General features: G+C 47.8%; 1 protein-coding gene across 3 annotated transcripts in view; it reads left to right on the forward strand.

Moving 5' to 3' along the window:
• The first annotated feature begins 5,797 nt into the window (after positions 1-5,797).
• ALDH3A2 (aldehyde dehydrogenase 3 family member A2) overlaps positions 5,798-17,144 on the forward strand; it is a 37,577-nt gene continuing 26,230 nt past the window's right edge. For 2 of the 3 annotated variants that reach the window (XM_079955685.1, XM_079955687.1), the window contains exons 1-4: positions 5,798-5,931; positions 12,759-12,936; positions 14,901-15,132; positions 15,880-15,965. In XM_079955685.1, the coding sequence (XP_079811811.1) occupies positions 12,775-12,936; positions 14,901-15,132; positions 15,880-15,965 (480 nt within the window). In that variant the 5' untranslated portion in view covers positions 5,798-5,931; positions 12,759-12,774. Of the gene's footprint in view, positions 5,932-12,573; positions 12,937-14,900; positions 15,133-15,879; positions 15,966-17,144 lie in introns of those variants that run through there. The other variant, XM_079955686.1, reaches the window with a different exon arrangement.

A 17,144-nucleotide genomic window follows, 5' to 3' on the forward strand; every position in this document is an offset into this window, starting at 1 on the left:
TTTTTATGGTACAGCTTGACACTCTAAAGATTTTGCAGTCACCAGCATAACAAACCCAGTGCAGTGCTGTCAAGAACATAGGGTGGTGGTCATGTTTTACTCAAGAGTAGACCCACTGGAATTAAGAAACTTAAAATATGTTCTGTTTCGCCAGGCCCATTTGATGGCTGAAGTTCTGTCCCTGGCAACCCTGAAATTAGTAGTTTGAGAACAAATTATTGTTCTTTAGAAGGTAATTTTCTTAGAAGTTATTACCGTTATTATTTATTGAATTTACACCCTCCCTTCCCAGGGAGGTGAACAGAAAAACAATTTAAAAGCAAAGTGAAAACAATTAAAGCATTCTAAAAGCGATGACTGTTAAAACTATTATTCCGTTCAGTTAACATGGGGGTGGTATTGCAATCATATTAGTTCAGATGTGTTTGCTGCCCTGGGCTTCTTGGAGGAAAGTGCAGAGTATACATCCAGTAAGTAACAGGACAGAGTTGGACCCATTGATTCCAGTGGGTCTCCTCTTTAGTAAAACTTAGCTGTATACCACCCATAGGAAGGTGCTTTGCACAGAATCAGACCATCTAGCTTGATACTGCTTACACTGGCTGGCAGCAGCGCTCTAGGATTTCAGGCAGTGCATTTCTCCCCACCCTAGTGAACCTGGAACCTTCTGCATGCGAAGTAATTCACTTTGCCACTAGCCCACAGCTCTTCCCTGTGGGAGGAAGAAGCAAAGGCACTGGAGATTCCAGTAAACTGCAGTTCCAGGAATATGTCTGCAGATTTGGATCCCATTGTGGACGGGTGAGTGGTCAGTCAGAACTATTGCTTATGGAGCGGAAGGTGCTCAGTTGCAGATGATGATGATGATGATGATGATGATGATGATGATGATTTACTGGTCCTTCGCCCTAAGGTCCCGGAGCAGGTTGCAACATTAAAAGAGATCCAGCACAGAGGGCCTTCTGGCGGTTCCCTCACTGTGAGAAGTGAGGTTACAAGGAACCAGGAAGAAGGCCTTCTTGGTAGTGGCGCCTGCCCTGTGGAACACCCTCCCAGCAGATGTCAAGGCAATAAACAACTATTTTACTTTTAAAAGACACCTGAAGGCGGCCCTGTTTAGGGAAGTTTTTAATGTCTGATGCTGTATTGTTTCTGATAATTTGGTTGGAAGCCGCCCACAGTGGCTGGGGAGACCCAGTCAGATGGGCAGGATATAAATAATTCATTATTATTATTATTATTATTATTATTATTGTTATTATTATTATTAAAAAACACACTGTTAAGAACTTTAAAACAAGGAATTAAGGTGAGGGTCCTGAGAATGTACATCTCGGCTCTCGGAAGCCCGCATGCAGGACACACCACAAGGAGCGCCTTCTACGAGGGCACCCCCCTCGGGTCAATGTTAACACCCAGAAGGGTCCACGTAAGGAAGGAGGCAGTCTTTTGGGTATTTGGGTCTTCTAATGCTTTAAGAACTGGCAAACAACGTCACTGTTTTATTTTATTTTAAAAAAAAAAATATTTATTGAGATTTTTTAAATACAAAAGTGCAAAAATAATAAACAATATGACATATATCATAACATATTTTCAAGGCTTCTTTGGACTCCCTCACGTCCCCCGCTCCCACTTGCATCATTGTAAAACTTTTTCCAGCAATTTATCAACTTGTTTACATTCTTAAGTCTCATTCATTTAATTTAGTCTAATAATTCTCCAAAAAAATTATATTTTCCTCAATCTCATTTATCATCCAGATTACGTCTAATTTAGTGGTGCTCAATTGTTTATGATCTGGCATCCTTCTTAATATTCAACCAAATTACAGTGTTTTTGTAAATAAATCCTAAATTTCTTCCAGTCTTCTTCAACCCTCTCCTCTCCCAGGTCTCAGATTCTGCCGGTCATCTCAGCCAATTCCATATAGTCTGTCAGTTGCATCTGCCATTCTTCCAGTGTGGGTAGATCTTGGGTTTTCCAGTGCTTAGCGATGAGTATCCTTGCTGCCGTTGTTGCATACAGGGGAAAAAGTTCTGTCCTTCTTTATCACCCTCTGGCCGACAATACCCAGGAGGAAGGCCTCTGGTTTCTTGGGGAAAGTATACTTAAATACCTTTTTCAGTTCATTATAAATCATTTCCCAGAAAACCTTCACTCTAGGGCAGGTCCACCAGAGGTGAAAGAATGTTCCTTCAGCTTCTTTACACTTCCAGCATTTATTATCAGACACATGGTATATCTTTGCAAGCTTGACTGGGGCAACGTCACTGTTTTAAATTGAATTACTTGAGATCTGAAGGGAACCCCAGCAAGGAGACTGGCGGCGGCTGCTGCTGCTGCAGCAGCCCTGCATAGAGTGAACTGCAATAACGCAACCTGCAAATTGCCAGAGCTTCGGAGTTCAGTGGCCAGGCCATCTACTGTTGACTCCTGGAAACCACCCCAAGCTGCAATCTTGCTCCTACCAGGGCAGTGCAATCCTGCCCAGGGCAGGTTGCTTCCCCACCTCCCAGATTTTGAGTTGAGGCAGGGTGGTAATTTATTTTTTGGAGGGGGGTGGTAGCTCAGATAACAATTGCTTTAATTGCAGAGGGGTCCCACGTTCATTTCTTGACTTCTCCAGTTTTAAAAGGATCAGGGAAGAAAACAAAGGGAAGATCCTGCCAAGGTGTGCTACTCTTCTGTTGCATCAAGAGCAGTTGGTCAGATTACAGCGAGCCATCCGTCATGGATGCTTCAGTTGAGATCCCAGCTTTGTTTGGGGGTTGGTCTAGACAACCCTCGGGGTCCCTTCCAGTTCTATATTCAAGGTGACTTCCCTGCCTGAGACCAGATAACAGTTAAGGCAGATAAGTGGTGGAATTAAGTAGCCTGGGCCTGACTTTGTACAAAAAATACTCCCCTGACACTGCATCTCCCTTGTGATACGAACGAACCTTGGCATCCTGCAAAGGGCGCCGTGCAGCTGCATGCATAAAAGCATGCAGAGTTGCGCCAGCACACCTCTCCAGCGAGGTGGGGCCTTTGCAATATGCCTGTTGTTTCTCGGTGCACTGAGTGTTAACGGAAACTCGTGCTCCGCAAGGTGGCGCCAGCAAGCTGCTGTCCTTTTGCTCCCTTGTTCCCTCTTATAGCTGGGCAAGCAAAATCAATGCCTGCCGTCTCAAGGGTTGGCGGTGCATGCGCAGAGACAAGCCTTTTATGTGCCAATGCCACCTCTTGAGGCAGTTGCATAAGAACACAAGAATGTGGCCCATTTAGCTTGAGTGCAGCAGCATCAACACCTGCAGATTCTGGCATTTTTCAGAAGCATACTTTCTCTGGCGTGGCAGTGAGGTTGTGGAAGCGCCACAGCTCACAGGTGGACTGTTGCTTTGCATGCAGAAGGTCCAAGATTTGATCTCCAGGCAGGGCTTCTTGCCTGACCCCTGGAGAGCCGCTGCTGGTCAGTGTAGCTGACACTGTGCTAGATGGAACAATGAACTGACTGTGTTAAGACAGCTTTCTAACCAAATCACCCCTTTGTTCCCAACCATGAGGACTAAAAGCTTGTATTTTTAGAGGACGAGCTGTAGGTCAGTGATAAAGGGCAACTCCCTGTGCATACACGATTGTTGCTTTCGGGAAACAATGGTCTATAATCTTGCCCTTGGAAGATTGCCCATATAGGAGATCTGACCTTTGATCTTGAGAAAGGATCTCTACTCTTAATGTAGAGTATTAAGAGCACTATCTGAATACCCAGCAGAGTTGGCAATCCTGTCTGTGGGATTATTTGGCTGGAAACTTAAGCACTTGCTGAAGGGCAGAAAGGAGGAGTTGACTGCAAACGGGAGCCAAAGGGAAACTGGCAACTCAACCTGTTTTTGAAATTACATCTTTGTGGGAATTGATTCTGGCAGAAGATGAATCCCAAAGTCACTTCCTGTCCAAGGGCGGGGGAGCATTTCTCAATATTTGCTAGGCCTGACTGGGAGAGTTGGTTTGCCTTACTGAAATCCCTCTGTACCTTAAGCCAGCATCAAATATAAGTGGCAAAGGGATTTCATTGTGGCAGAGTCCTTTTAACTCTACTGACCCTCCTTTGATCGGGTGAGAGCCAGAAGAGTGTTGGGAATTCTTGGCTTCAAAGTGCAGAGATAAATTGCAGCTCAAGTTTGGCCAGAGGCACCCAAGCACAGGACAAGAACTCCTTCCCACCAGGCAAAAGCCCCACTGGTAAGGCTGGTGTGGAGCAGGGCTAACCGCAGCCTAGGGAAAGCACTGAGGGCCAGGCAAAGGCGTCTGAAGGGCCACGTGAGAATTAAGGTGGCTTAAGGTAAAGGGACCCCTGACCGTTAGGGGTGTGGCGAATCGGGGGTTGCGGCGCGTATCTCGCTTTACTGGCTGATGGAGCTGGCGTACAGCTTCCGGGTCATGTGGCCAGCCTGACTGAGCTGCTTCTGGCGAGCCAGAGCAGCGCACGGAAACGCCGTTTACCTTCCCACCGGAGCGGTACCTATTTATCTACTTGCACTTTGACGTGCTTTCAAACTGTTAGGTTGACAGGAGCAGGGACCGAGGAAAGGGAGATCACCCCATCGTGGGGATTTGAACCGCCGACCTCCTGATCGGCAAGCCCTAGGCTCTGGTTTGACCCACAGCGCCACCCGCGCCCCTATTATTAAGGTGGCTTACCAGTCGCTTATTCAACACTTGTTCTTACAGTAACAAACAATATGAAACAGAGCTTTGTCTGAAGGGAGGGGGCAGATTCACAGCCATGAGTACGAATAATATGGAGTACCCGAAAACCTTATTTCGAGAGGTCAGGGGCATGTGGATTTGAGTTCCTTTTACTCAGACTGAGCAAGCAATGTTCACTTTAAGGAACCAGGCAAAGCACAGTGTCTTGAGATTTTTGTACATTAAACAGTACTAAAGGACTCAGAGCATCTGCTTGGCATGCAGAAGGTCCCAGGTTTGATCCCCGGCATCTCCAGGGGAAAGACTCCCTGTCCGAAACCCCGGAGAGCTGCTGCTGCTGCCAGCCAGTGTAGGCAATACTGGCCTAGATGGAGCAGTGGTCTAACTCAGAAAAAAGCTTCCTAACTCAGGCTGTGACCTTTATGTCACTGCAGAGGGGGGGAACACTCCAGCACGGACCAAGTGGGAAATGGATAATGGGACTGGTCTGGTGTAGTGGTTAGAGTGCCAAACTAGGCCCCGGGGGACCTAGGCCCTCTCCCCTCCTGTTGTTTTCCAACAACTAGTATTCAGAAGAATCGCTGTGTCTGTTTCTGGAGGAAGAACATACCCGTCATGACTAGTATCCGCTGAAAGATAAGTCTTTAAACTCCACCAGTCGGTCTAATTCTCTCTTAAAGCTACATCTTGTGGCAGTGAGTTCCACAGTTGAACTGTGTGGAGAACTACTTTCTTTTCTCTTGCCCCAAATCTCCCAACATTCGGCTTCCTTGGGTCCCACACGTTCTAGCGTTACCAGAGAGGAAGAAGAAAATCCGCATTCTCCAAGACTGGACATAATTTGTTAAACTCCTGTGATCTCACCTCTCTTGAGGTGTGGGGATTCAGCTGCCCCCTTAACTTTAGGACGAACTTTTCAGCCAGGAAACCCCCCGAAGCAGGTGGCAGGCAGGAATGTGATGCTTCTGAATGCCAGAATTGACAACCACTGTACCTATTTCCCCCGTCACTGTGGGGAGAAAAACGAGTTGCCCTCGTTCTGTTTTTTTTCCCCATGCATGCTGTTTTAATGAGAATACGGTACAGATGTCAGTCCTGGGCTCACATCCAAATTTCCTGCAGTGGGAGGGCTGAGGCTTTTCTTTCAAGGCTGGTGTCAGGGGTGGAGGAACTAGGTCTGTTTTCTACGGACTGGTACAGAACCCAGCCGAGCCCTTAAAAGTAGCTCTGGCCTGAAAGGTAACCTTAATCTCTCTCTGCAAATGTTAAAATTAAGGGTTTGTTTGCCTGGATAAAGCAGGGAAAGTGTTGCTGTTTGTGTGGTTTGTGGGTCGTTTTGCAAGGGCGAGGAAGTGTGATTTAAGGGGGAATCTCGTCAGATTTATTTTTCTTGCAGTGGTTGCCTGGGTGGAAAATTCTTTCCACTTAGCAAAGCTGGGTTTTGGGTTTGGTTTTGTATTATTTTTTTAAAGAATCAAAATATAAAGGGAGGGCGGATCCGAGAGAGGAACATTGGGTCGGAAGAGATTTCTGTTGACTTTGTTTTTGTTTAGAAGGCCAAAACTCAGAGCCAAGAAAGAAAGAGAGAGTTACTATGTGAAGAAACAAGGGTGTTTCTTATGCCAAGGTTGGGCCTTCCAGAAATGGCTGGGTCAGCAGAGCAGCTACTTTGCATGCAAAAGGTCCCGGGTTCAATCAAGTCAGGGTGGGCATGTGCCCCTGCCTGAAACCCTGGGCAGCTGCTGCCAGTCAGTGTGGGCGCTATGGAGCTAGATGGACCAATGATCCAACTCAGTTTAAGGCAGCTTCCTGGGTTTCTGTTTAATTCAACCATGAGGACTGGAACCTTGTTTTATTTGTAGAGGAAGGGCTGTAACGCAGTGGCTGAGCACCTGCTCTGCCCAGGTTCAGTCCCTGGCGTCTCCAGCTCGGACTGGGGATGCCCCCTTCTCTGAAATCCTGGAGAGCTGCTGCCAGTCAGTGCAGGCAGTACTGAGCTGCAATGGTCCCTATCCATTCTTTCCCAGAACTTGAAGCAAACACCCCACTGCCTTAGCTGGAAATGGGCTCCTGCACTGGGATTGAGCCCCATTGTACCCACTGGCAGTTACTCCTGAGTAACAGGCCCAGGAGTGTGCAATTAAGCCGTTGGGGTGAAAGAAGGCTGCGTAGCTGGGGGAGCGGGGGGGCAGATGCCCCCCTCTAAATAAATAAAAATACGTAGCAAACGGTGGTTCTGCTCCCCCAACAAAAATCCTGGCTACGCCCATGGTAAGCAGCAAGATTTACTCCTGAGTAGGCATCCCTACTCGGGGATCCTGAGTAGGGATCCCAGGGATGTGGGTGGCGCTGTGGGTTAAACCACAGAGCCTAGGACTTGCCGATCAGAAGGTCGGCGGTTCGAATCCCTTCAACAGGGTGAGGTCCCTTTCCTCGGCCCCTGCTCCTGCCAACCTAGCAGTTCGAAAGCACGTCAAAGTGCAAGTAGATAAATAGGTACCGCTCCTGCGGGGAGGTAAACGGTGTTTCTGTGTGCTGCTCTGGTTCGCCAGAAGTGGCTTAGTCATGCTGGCCACATGACGCCGGCTCCCTCAGCCAATAAAGCGAGATGAGCGCTGCAACCCGAGTCATCCGCGACTGGACCTAATGGTCAGGCGTCCCTTTACCTTTACCTTTAGGCATCCCTAGGCTTGCAAAGTTTAGCTGCTACCTTTTGCCCCTATAAACAGGGAATCAATCAGGTCATCTGAGCACGGTATCGTTTTTTTGCTGCATCCTCAGGATCTGAACTGGTGCTGTTTCTGGAACAGAGAGTTTACACCCCAGATCTTGCCAGACCCATCATTCCTAAATTTGGGTGTGTGTGCGCTGGGTGGAAGCTGGAGTCTTAACAGCATCTGGAGGGCCATTGCTGTACTCCCAGCAGCAAAATGGCTAGTAAATTTGTTGAGGAACAGAGGTTTGCCTTCCTCCTGTGTGGCTTGGCTCACTTACATGAGATGCTCGAGCATCCCTGCAGCCAACAGCACCTTTTGAGCATAGTATTTTGTTTGCTTTCTGTGGACCAGCGTAGTGGGTGGGTGATGTATATTTTGCTGTTTCTTCCTTGCAGCTTTCCGAATTTTATCTGTGAAGCTATGTGTATGGTTGCATTTCTTAAAATGGCTTTAAAAAGGAATTAAGAATATTGTCCCGGGGTACTGAAAATTGCCAAAAATTCCAAAGCACTTGAAAGAGTAAAAGTGTGGGTCTGTCAGGCTGCTGCCCGCCCCCCGCCCAATAAAGCGGCAGTGCAGCTGGGGAATGATTTGTGAAGGATTGGGGCCCACATGCTTCCCCAGACAGGCTGGTCTCCCCCAGAAGGAAGGCAATGGATACACTGAGCCACAAAGCTACATAGAAGGCCCTTTGAGAGCTTCCATTAATACGAGAAATTCAAAGTGTTAATGATGTGATGATCCAGTGCGTGTTTTTTTCCTTGCTGGATACCAAAGCAGGCGCCATTCCAGGCTGTGTTATCAAGGAAATAATACGAACAAAGGTCAGCGAGTCTAATCAGATGGCCGATACTCTTCTTGGCGTTCCCAATCCGCCAACCACATTATCTGGCTGTTTGTTACCTTTGACAATGGATATTTGCCACATTGGTTATCCATTAGCTGGGGTGATTTTATTTTTAATTTGGTGGGTGTGGCACAGAAAGTATTGATTGCATATACAGGGGCAAGTTGCTTACACGTGAAGAGATGTACAAAAAGGGTGTTGTTACCGGAAAAATCCGAGGGCTCCCTTGGACAAAAACAAAGACACCAACCAGGATAACTTGGAGCAAAACAGCAGCCTGTAGGCTTGGCCTTTATTGAACTGTTGCAACAGGGTGCTCCCCTCACGTGCAGGAGAGAGGAAGGACCCAGAAAAATGGTGTGCAAGGCCTTATAAAGACTTTTGAAATTGCCACCCTGTAGATCAAGGCCACCCCCAGAAACATACATACATCACAGAAGAGGTGTAACCTAAGACCACCCCTCAGATACATACATCAAAGAAAGGAGGGGTTGAGGGAGGAGTTGTGGTGGTAACCTGAGTGTCCTGTCACCTGGCTGGTTCCCCCTTTCCCCCTCCCCATGAGTACTTTCCAGGTGACAGAGGGGAGTTTGCAGTTTCCTGCCCCCAGAGGGAAGAGCTGATTATTGTCCTTTGTTCCAGTCCATGCTGAATCCACACCCATATGCAAGTTCTTTGTGATCTTGATGGTCTAGGACCATCAGGGTTGGCATAGCAACTGGGCAGGGCTCCTGTGTATGTGCTGGTATGCTCAAGGATTATGGCTGCCCTGTATCAAACCTTCCCCATTTTGTAGTCCTTCCTTCATGGAGTAAAATAAAAGTGGAACAGTGCAAATCTGATGTATGGTTGATTTTCTATGAATTTATAACAGAAGCGTAGCGTATGTTGTGTGTGTGTGTGTGTGTGTGTGTGTGTGTGTGAAGTTTGTACAAACTGAATGATTTGGGGGGGGGGGGTTCCTGCTACAGTGTGAAACTGTATAGTCAGGAAAACCTGCTTACTTAGATTACTATCCGCTGATTCAGATGATTATTCTGCATTAAGAATGCGTTTGTGCAGGAAAAACTCAGCCTTGGCCACAAACACCTTGTTCTTGCTGCCAAAGCGGACATTTAGCCCTGACAACGCAGACATGCTTTTTTCCTTGTGAGAACGTGACTTAATTTTTACGCACTGGTAAAGCAAAGGCGAGGGGTGCTTCTCTCGAAGCCTGCTTAATTTACAGTCCAGTGAAGTCAACTTTTGTTCAAGTAAAAACTGCCCTGAACATCCACAACACAGGCCACAGTTCAACAGGTGTGGCTTCTCCTGTGATAGGAATTTTGAGGTCTTAGATATATGGTAATGTTCATAAGTGTACCAACCAAGCACGTACATAGATCAGCACAGGAAGACCGACCTGGAACCATTTTGATTCCTAAACTGAGCAAATGTTTTCCCTGTGGGGTGGAGGGGGTCAGGGAGCCTTCCCATTGTCTCAGGAATTGATTAATCAGCATCTTAATGGGTGTCAGACTGCCTTTCCTGATTGTCTTTCCTGATAATCAGATAACCTGGCAAACAGGAAAAACAACATTCAAATTTCTGTTTTAGACCGCCTTTTCTGTGATGTAGGTATGATGTTTCTGGGGGTGGTCTTGATCTACAGGACAGGGAATTTAAAATGTCTATATAAGGACAGGCAAATCTTGGTTCTGGGTCCCTCCTCCTCTCCTGTGGGTGAGGGGAGCACCCTGTTGCAACAGATCAATAAAGATCAGGCTTACTAGCTGCTTTGCTTCTCAATATTCTCTGGTTGGCCTCTGTTATTCTCTCCTACCAATAGGGAACCTACGTAAGGACTCTATATGGGCTCTTGGATACCCCATAAGGGAAAAGGGCAGTTTTTGTTTACAACACTCCCCACACAGCCATTTTTGCAGGAGAAAAACCAACCCTGGTGGACTTTGCCCGGTCTACTCAGGCATAAGGTGCACCCTCATAAAGATATGCATTTGAACCCTATACTGTACATTTTCCTGTTGCATATATTCTCTTTTTTTGGAGGGGGGTGTTGTTGGAGTTCCCTCTGGGCTCTCCCCTCTTAAAACTGACACCCTCTATTCCAATCTCTGCTCACCTACTTTTAAAAGGTAAAGGTACCCCTGCCCGTACGGGCCAGTCTTGACAGACTCTGGGGTTGTGCGCCCATCTCACTTAAGAGGCCAGGGGCCAGCGCTGTCCGGAGACACTTCCGGGTCACGCGGCCAGCGTGACATCGCTGCTCTGGCGAGCCAGAGCCACACACGGAAACGCCGTTTACCTTCCCGCTGGTAAGCGGTCCCTATTTATCTACTTGCACCCGGAGGTGCTTTCGAACTGCTAGGTTGGCAGGCGCTGGGACCGAGCAGCGGGAGCGCACCCCGCTGCAGGGATTCGAACCGCCGACCTTTCGATCGGCAAGTCCTAGGCGCTGAGGCTTTAACCCACAGCGCCACCTGCGTCCCCTCACCTACTTTTAACAGCCCTCAAAACTGGGTAAAACTGCCTGACGTGGAGTTGTGGGAAAGCTTAACCCGGTGGATATCGTACCTGTCTGGTTGCTGTTAGAAACACAGGAGCAAAGTGGGAGAAGAGAAGGTGTAACTTTTACCTTTCATCTATCCAGGGAAGGTATATTTGACTGCAATCGTAACCCCACTTACCTGGGAGTTATTCCCCCGCCCCGTTTAATTAAAAAGGATTTACACCCGAGTAGACATAGCTAGGTTTGCGCTGGCTTTTTTGCGGGGCGTGTGTGATTTGCCTCCTGAGGAGAGGGATGCATTCAACCCGACCCTATGTCGCTTTACTGGGAAGTAAAAATCCCCCTCTGTTCAATGGGGCTTACTCGCAAGTAAATTCGTTTTTAGGATTCATCTTGGACACGCTTATTTGGGCGTAAACTCCATTGAATACGGGGGGAGATTTACTTCTGGGCAAACGTGGCTAGGTTTGGGTTGCACGTAATTTCACCGTGCCTTTAACAAACTGTAGCATTCTTAATAATAATAATAATAATAATAATAATTTGACATTACTAATTAGTAAATCCTAATTGATAAATGCCAGTTGATTAAACTTTTATGAATTTTGCATTTATTTTAAATGCACTGTATGAGCTGCGGGGGCGGGGGCTGCTTCCGTGGAGTTTTTTTCGCGGAGGGGTGGAAAATCAACATTGGGAATCAACAAGCGCACGTGATGGGGAAGGGGCTTGTCCGGGACCGGAAGTGGGTCGAGGTCGGCCTCGGGACCGGAAGGCGGAAGTCCTCGCCTGGAAGGGTTGGGAAAGAGGTCCACTCTGGGGAGCCGCGTCCAGGCGGACACGGGACCGGGGGGGTAAGGGAGATGCGTGGGTTTTTTTGGAGGGGCGGGGCTTGCAGTGGATGGGCGTTTAAGCAGCTGCAGGACAGGCAGGAATTCACCAGGGACAGCTTTCCCTAGTTTACAGCACATTAAAGCGCCCAAACAATCCAGAATAATAAAAAAATAAATCAAGCTTCAAGGGGAATATTTCAGATCCTGCTCCAAGTGAGCATTTGGTTCCCCCCATATTTGTTTGCCTACTTAATTTATAGAGGTGCCCCATAGGAGGAGGAAGGCAGTGTGGTGGTATGATAAGAAAAGTTAGGAAATTTGATTATGATATGGAATAATGATATTGGAAACTGCTACATTTAATTACAAGGAAATTCAGTTGGAAGAGATCAGAGGAAGTCAAGTAATATGTTTATGAAGTTGGATTTTAATTAATCAACTTAGTCTTATTGTATGTGGTGGTATATGTGAGGTTTGAAATATTTTATTTCTTTTACCTATTTTTTCTTTTTCTTTTATTATTGTTTTTTTCTTTTTTTGTTATGTTAAAGTTATGTTTTTGTATGAAATTTAATAAACATTTTTGGAAGAAGAAAAAAAGGAAGGCAGTGTGGTGTAGTGGTTGGAGCGCCAGACTAGGACCTGGGAGATCAGGGTTCGAATCCCCCACTCGGTCAGGAAGCTATTCTGGAAGACCCTGGAGTCAGTTGCAGCCTCTTCACCTGCCTCACAGGGTCGTCATGGGGATTAACTGAGGAGGGGGCATGAATCACGGACTCCTGCGAGAAAAAGATGGGAGTTTAATGCAATGAATAAGCCCTCCTGCTGACTTGTGCCTTGTGAAATGTTTCTGACATTCTAAACCCACAGCTTTGCTGGGAAACCAGTTTGGGCCAGCAAGTGACTGGAGGGGGAGGGTGTGCCGCCTGGATTCATTTTATTAAGGAGTGGGTGTTAGCAGAGCCTTGTAAACCCAGGAGCAAAGCTTGGCTTTGGAAGGGGCCATGGGGCGTTCTCCTGACCCCGAGCCAATGGAGAGCCTGCCCTTTTCCCTTTTGCTCTCCGGTTAGGCTCTCCGAAGTGTGTGTCAAGTTGAGCAGTCGGCTTCCAAGGGACCTCCTCTGCGTCAGAAGATCCAAACCTTTCTGTCTCCTCTGCAGGTGCCTCACATCAGCCATGGAGAAAATCAAGCTAGCCGTGGAGCGGGCCAGGGCGGCTTTCAACACAGGGAAGACGCGGCCCTTGGAGTTCAGAATCCAGCAGCTGTTGGCCCTCAAGAAGATGATAAAGGAGAAGGAGAAAGAAATTGCGGCAGCCCTCATGGCAGACCTCCACAAGGTCTGTTGCGCGCTGGCCGTGTCTTCCTGTGGCGCCCGTTGGGGATTCTGTAGCTGTGATTCCCGCATTTCAGGGGGTTGGGCTGGATGGCCTCTGGGGGTCCCTTCCAATTCTACCGTTCCATTAATTGTATGTGGGGTGGGGGGAAATCTAAGGCCAGGACTCTCTGGCAACAGGGCCCTGGGGGGGAATGTTTAGGGACCCCCCTATTTTCTATGATTGTACTTTTTTATTGTAAGTTTTTAAACCGTTCTGTGTTCCAAGGTGTTGCTCACTTGCCCTAGCACCTTGGAGTGCTGGACGGGGAATAAATTAAAATAATCATCATAATTTTGGACCAGTTGGTGTTTCCAAGTTCCCTTTCAGGGCAGCCCTGCATGGGGCTCATTGCAGCAATGCTGTCTGGAAGTTGTCGTTGGGGTGAAGGGCAGGTAATAATTTACAACAAAAATGAAAGAGGATATTGATGTTGCAGATTTGAAATTGGGAACTGCTAAATATGTGTTATGATGAAATTCAGATTGGAAGGTGTCGAGGAAGTCTTCTAACAATGTAAATATACCAGGGTATAAGAAGAAGAAGAAATTCTACTTTTATCTTTTGCCTTTCTATTGTTGTTAGGTTTTTATGTTGCGTTAAATGTAATGTTTTTTTCTGTGTTTATGTTTATGTATTATAAGAGAAAACCAATAATTTTTTTTTGGGGGGGGGGGAATTATAACAAGAACAACCCCAAGATCGGGCTGCTGCAAGGCACTCCACATGGGGCTGCCCTTGAAGACAAATCGGAAACTTCATCTGTTCCAAAATTACTATAATATTTGGGGATGCAGGGAGTATCATCTCCTCCCAGTCTCCTCTTTTCCAGGCTAAACTAAGGTCACCAGATGTCCCTGTTTCCCAGGGACAGTCCCCAGATTTACAAATCATTCCCCATACAAAATCCATGGAAGTTGAAAAGTGACCCTGGATTCATTGAAGAAATCTGGTTACCTTAGGCTAAACATCCCCAACTTGGTTTCCAGACCCTCAATCTCCTTAGTCACCCTCCTCTGCACACCTTCCAGCTTGTCAACATCCTTCTTAAATTGGGGTGCCCAGAACTGGACACAGTCTTCCAGGTGTTTTCTGACCAAGGCAGAAGAGAGCGGTACCATTCCTTCCCTTGGTCTGGACACTAGACTTCAGTTGATGCAGTCAGGAATAGCATTAGCCTTTTTTGCTGCTGCATCACACAGTGGGCTCATGTTCAGCTTGTGGTCCACTAAAACCCCTAGACCCTTTTCACATGCAGTGCTGTGAAGCCAGGCGTCCCCCATCCCATGTTATTGATCCTCCCCTTTCTTCTTTGGGCTTGGTTACTGGCTAGTAGGGACGCGGGTGGTGCTGTGGGTTAAACCACAGAGCCTAGGACTTGCCGATTAGAAGGTCGGCAGTTCGAATCCCCACAACGGGGTGAGCTCCCGTTGCTCGGTCCCTGCTCCTGCCAACCTAGCAGTTCCAAAGCATGTCAAAGTGCAAGTAGATAAATAGGTACCGTTCTGGCGGGAAGGTAAACAGCATTTCCGTGCGCTGCTCTGGTTCGCCAGAAGCGGCTTAGTCATGCTGGCCACATGACCCGGAAGCTGTATGCCGGCTCCCTCAGCCAATAAAGCGAGATGAGCGCCACAACCCCAGAGTCGGCCACGACTGGACCTAATGGTCAGGGGCCCCTTTACCTTTACTGGCTAGTAAAAATAATAATAATAATAAGCAAATAATATAATAAATAATACTAATATTAATGCTGCTCTGGTCTCCTTTGGGAGGAAGGCCTGGGGTATAGATTTAAGAAATAAAACAATATGTGGCTTGGTTGCTGGTTTACTATTCCTATAATTATTAGTAATACGATGAAATTCACGAGATTATTGTGGTCGCCGATCCTTCTTAATACATGCCACCTCTTCTTGGCTCCCGGACAGAACGAGCTCAACGCTTTCAGCTACGAGATTATGGGCGCTCTGGGGGAGATTGCTCTGATGGTGGACAAACTCCCTGAATGGGCCGCCCCTCAGTACGTGGAGAAGAGCATTATTACAATGACCGACGAGACCTACATCCACCGTGAGCCGCTGGGCGTGGTCCTGGTCATCGGGGCATGGAACTACCCTTTCATCCTCATCATACAGCCGCTTATTGGGGCCATCGCTGCAGGTAAGTGGGCGATTCTTCCGTCGGTGCGGCGCAGCGGGTAGAGAACCTTTTCAATCCCAGGCATGGGAGTAGGAGGGATGTTTCTAGACCTCATGAGGACAGAGAGCTGTTTGGAGGCACAAAAACCACAGTGCTGGGAAAAGCTCAGTCCGAACGGGAGGCAGGAGAAGCCTTCGCAGGGATAAAGACTTGCTCAGTTAGGTGGGGCCGACCCACGGGTTTATGATTGCGGCCGTCATTCTCTCTCCTGACTCCTGCGGTTCTGCCTGAGCTGTGGTCCTGCAGTGTTTGCAGCCCACAAAACTGCTTGCCCTGAAAACCCAAGTGGGAGTCCCCTTTTGTCCAGAGCCTGGCCGCTGGATCATGCCAAAGAACCAGCTTGCCCTGGCCTCCTTGCTTAGCTAGGGACGTAGGGCTGCAGCAGAGGTCCTGTCTGGCTTGCAGAAGGTCCCAGGTTCCAACTCCAGCATCACCAGTTGCAGCTGGGAATTGTCCTGTGTCTGAGAGCTGCTGCCGGCCCGTGTGGACAATACTGGGCTAGATAGGCCAGTGGTATTGCTCAGTGTAAAGCAGCTTCCCAACCTGAGCTCAGCAGGCCCTCTGCCCTCCTCGTGTTCCCCAGCGGCTGATATTCTGGGGCCTCTGATCTTTGGGGTATAACACAGCCATCGCGACTAGCAGCCAACCGCTCCCCCTTATCCCCTTCCTGCACTTTTGAACAAATATCCCCTTCCTCGAATCTTCCAGGGAACGCTGTCGTGCTTAAGCCGTCCGAGGTCAGCGAACACACGGCCAAGCTCTTCGAAGAAATTCTCCCCCAGTACCTGGACAAGGTAGGCACAATCTCCTGGCTTGGCATCAGATTTGTGATCCAGAAGCGCTTAATTTCTCTGCAGGTGGATCAGTGCGTGTTCTGTGTTTTGTTTTGTTAAGGGCTTAAATTCTGCATGTTGACCGTTGCAAATTCTTCGCTAGGGGAAAAGTGACGCTGCCATAACGCTCCACATCCTCCAGGTGTTTTGCCATACTACAACTCCCAGCCACCATTGCGGCCGTGCCTGGTGGGAGTTGTAGGTCGGCAATATTTGGAGGGCGCCGGGTTGACGAAGGCTGCCACAGTCGGCATCAGGAGAGATTCCCACCTCTTCTCTAGCGCAGTTTAAATTGGCCCCATCAGAGAGCACTGAAGTCCAGCACATAGTATAATAATATTAGTTATTACGTATGTAATTATTACATATTATTCCCCCCAAAAGCATACTTCTGCTTTATTTACTTATTGTTATTGTTTTATTAACTTAAATGTCCTGCCTTTCCCCCCCCCTTCCCCTCCTCTCTCTGGAAAAAGGAACTCAGTGTGTTGTCCCCTAAATGCAACATTGTGCAATATATTTATTCAACTTATTTCCCTGTTCTTCCTCCCAAAGGCGGCAAACATGGCAATAGCAGAATCCCCTTAAAACCTCTGAAAAACCATTTTGGTAACAACCTTTTTTTACAAAGAAAGAAGAAGAAAAGGGAGGGTGGAGTTTAAAACCTCTGAAAGAAGCCTTTCCACACCCTCTGTCCCGTGTAAAACCATCTGCTCCGACTGATAGCAAAACAGTACATAAGATAGCAGCCTGTAGCAGCATTAGCAACATGAAACCAGGAAGAAACAATTGAATAGTGAAAGGACAGTTTGAATAACAACCCTAGAGGGAATAGCGCCAAGATTAATGAGCCCCCAAACGCTCGCCTTGACAGCCTTTGTAAACAGCTGCCGTTTTAAGCCACGGGTGGGGAGCCTAGGACTCAGGGGCCAAATCTGGCCCACAGGCCTCTCTGTATGGCCCCCGGGATCTTCCCGAAGTCATGCTTGGCCCCCTCGTTCCGGTCCTGGCTGGGATGTGCCCCTGGGCTGTGATAAAGCCTCTTGTTGTTTGGAAATCTCTGACCTTCTGCACAGTTGCAACACAGCCCCCTGAACCAAAGAGGAGGATCTCTGCCGTTTCTCTGCTTTCCCTCTTTCT

The sequence above is a fragment of the Podarcis cretensis genome (assembly GCF_951804945.1).
Source record: "Podarcis cretensis genome assembly, chromosome: 15".
In the NCBI taxonomy this organism is placed as follows: domain Eukaryota; kingdom Metazoa; phylum Chordata; class Lepidosauria; order Squamata; family Lacertidae; genus Podarcis; species Podarcis cretensis.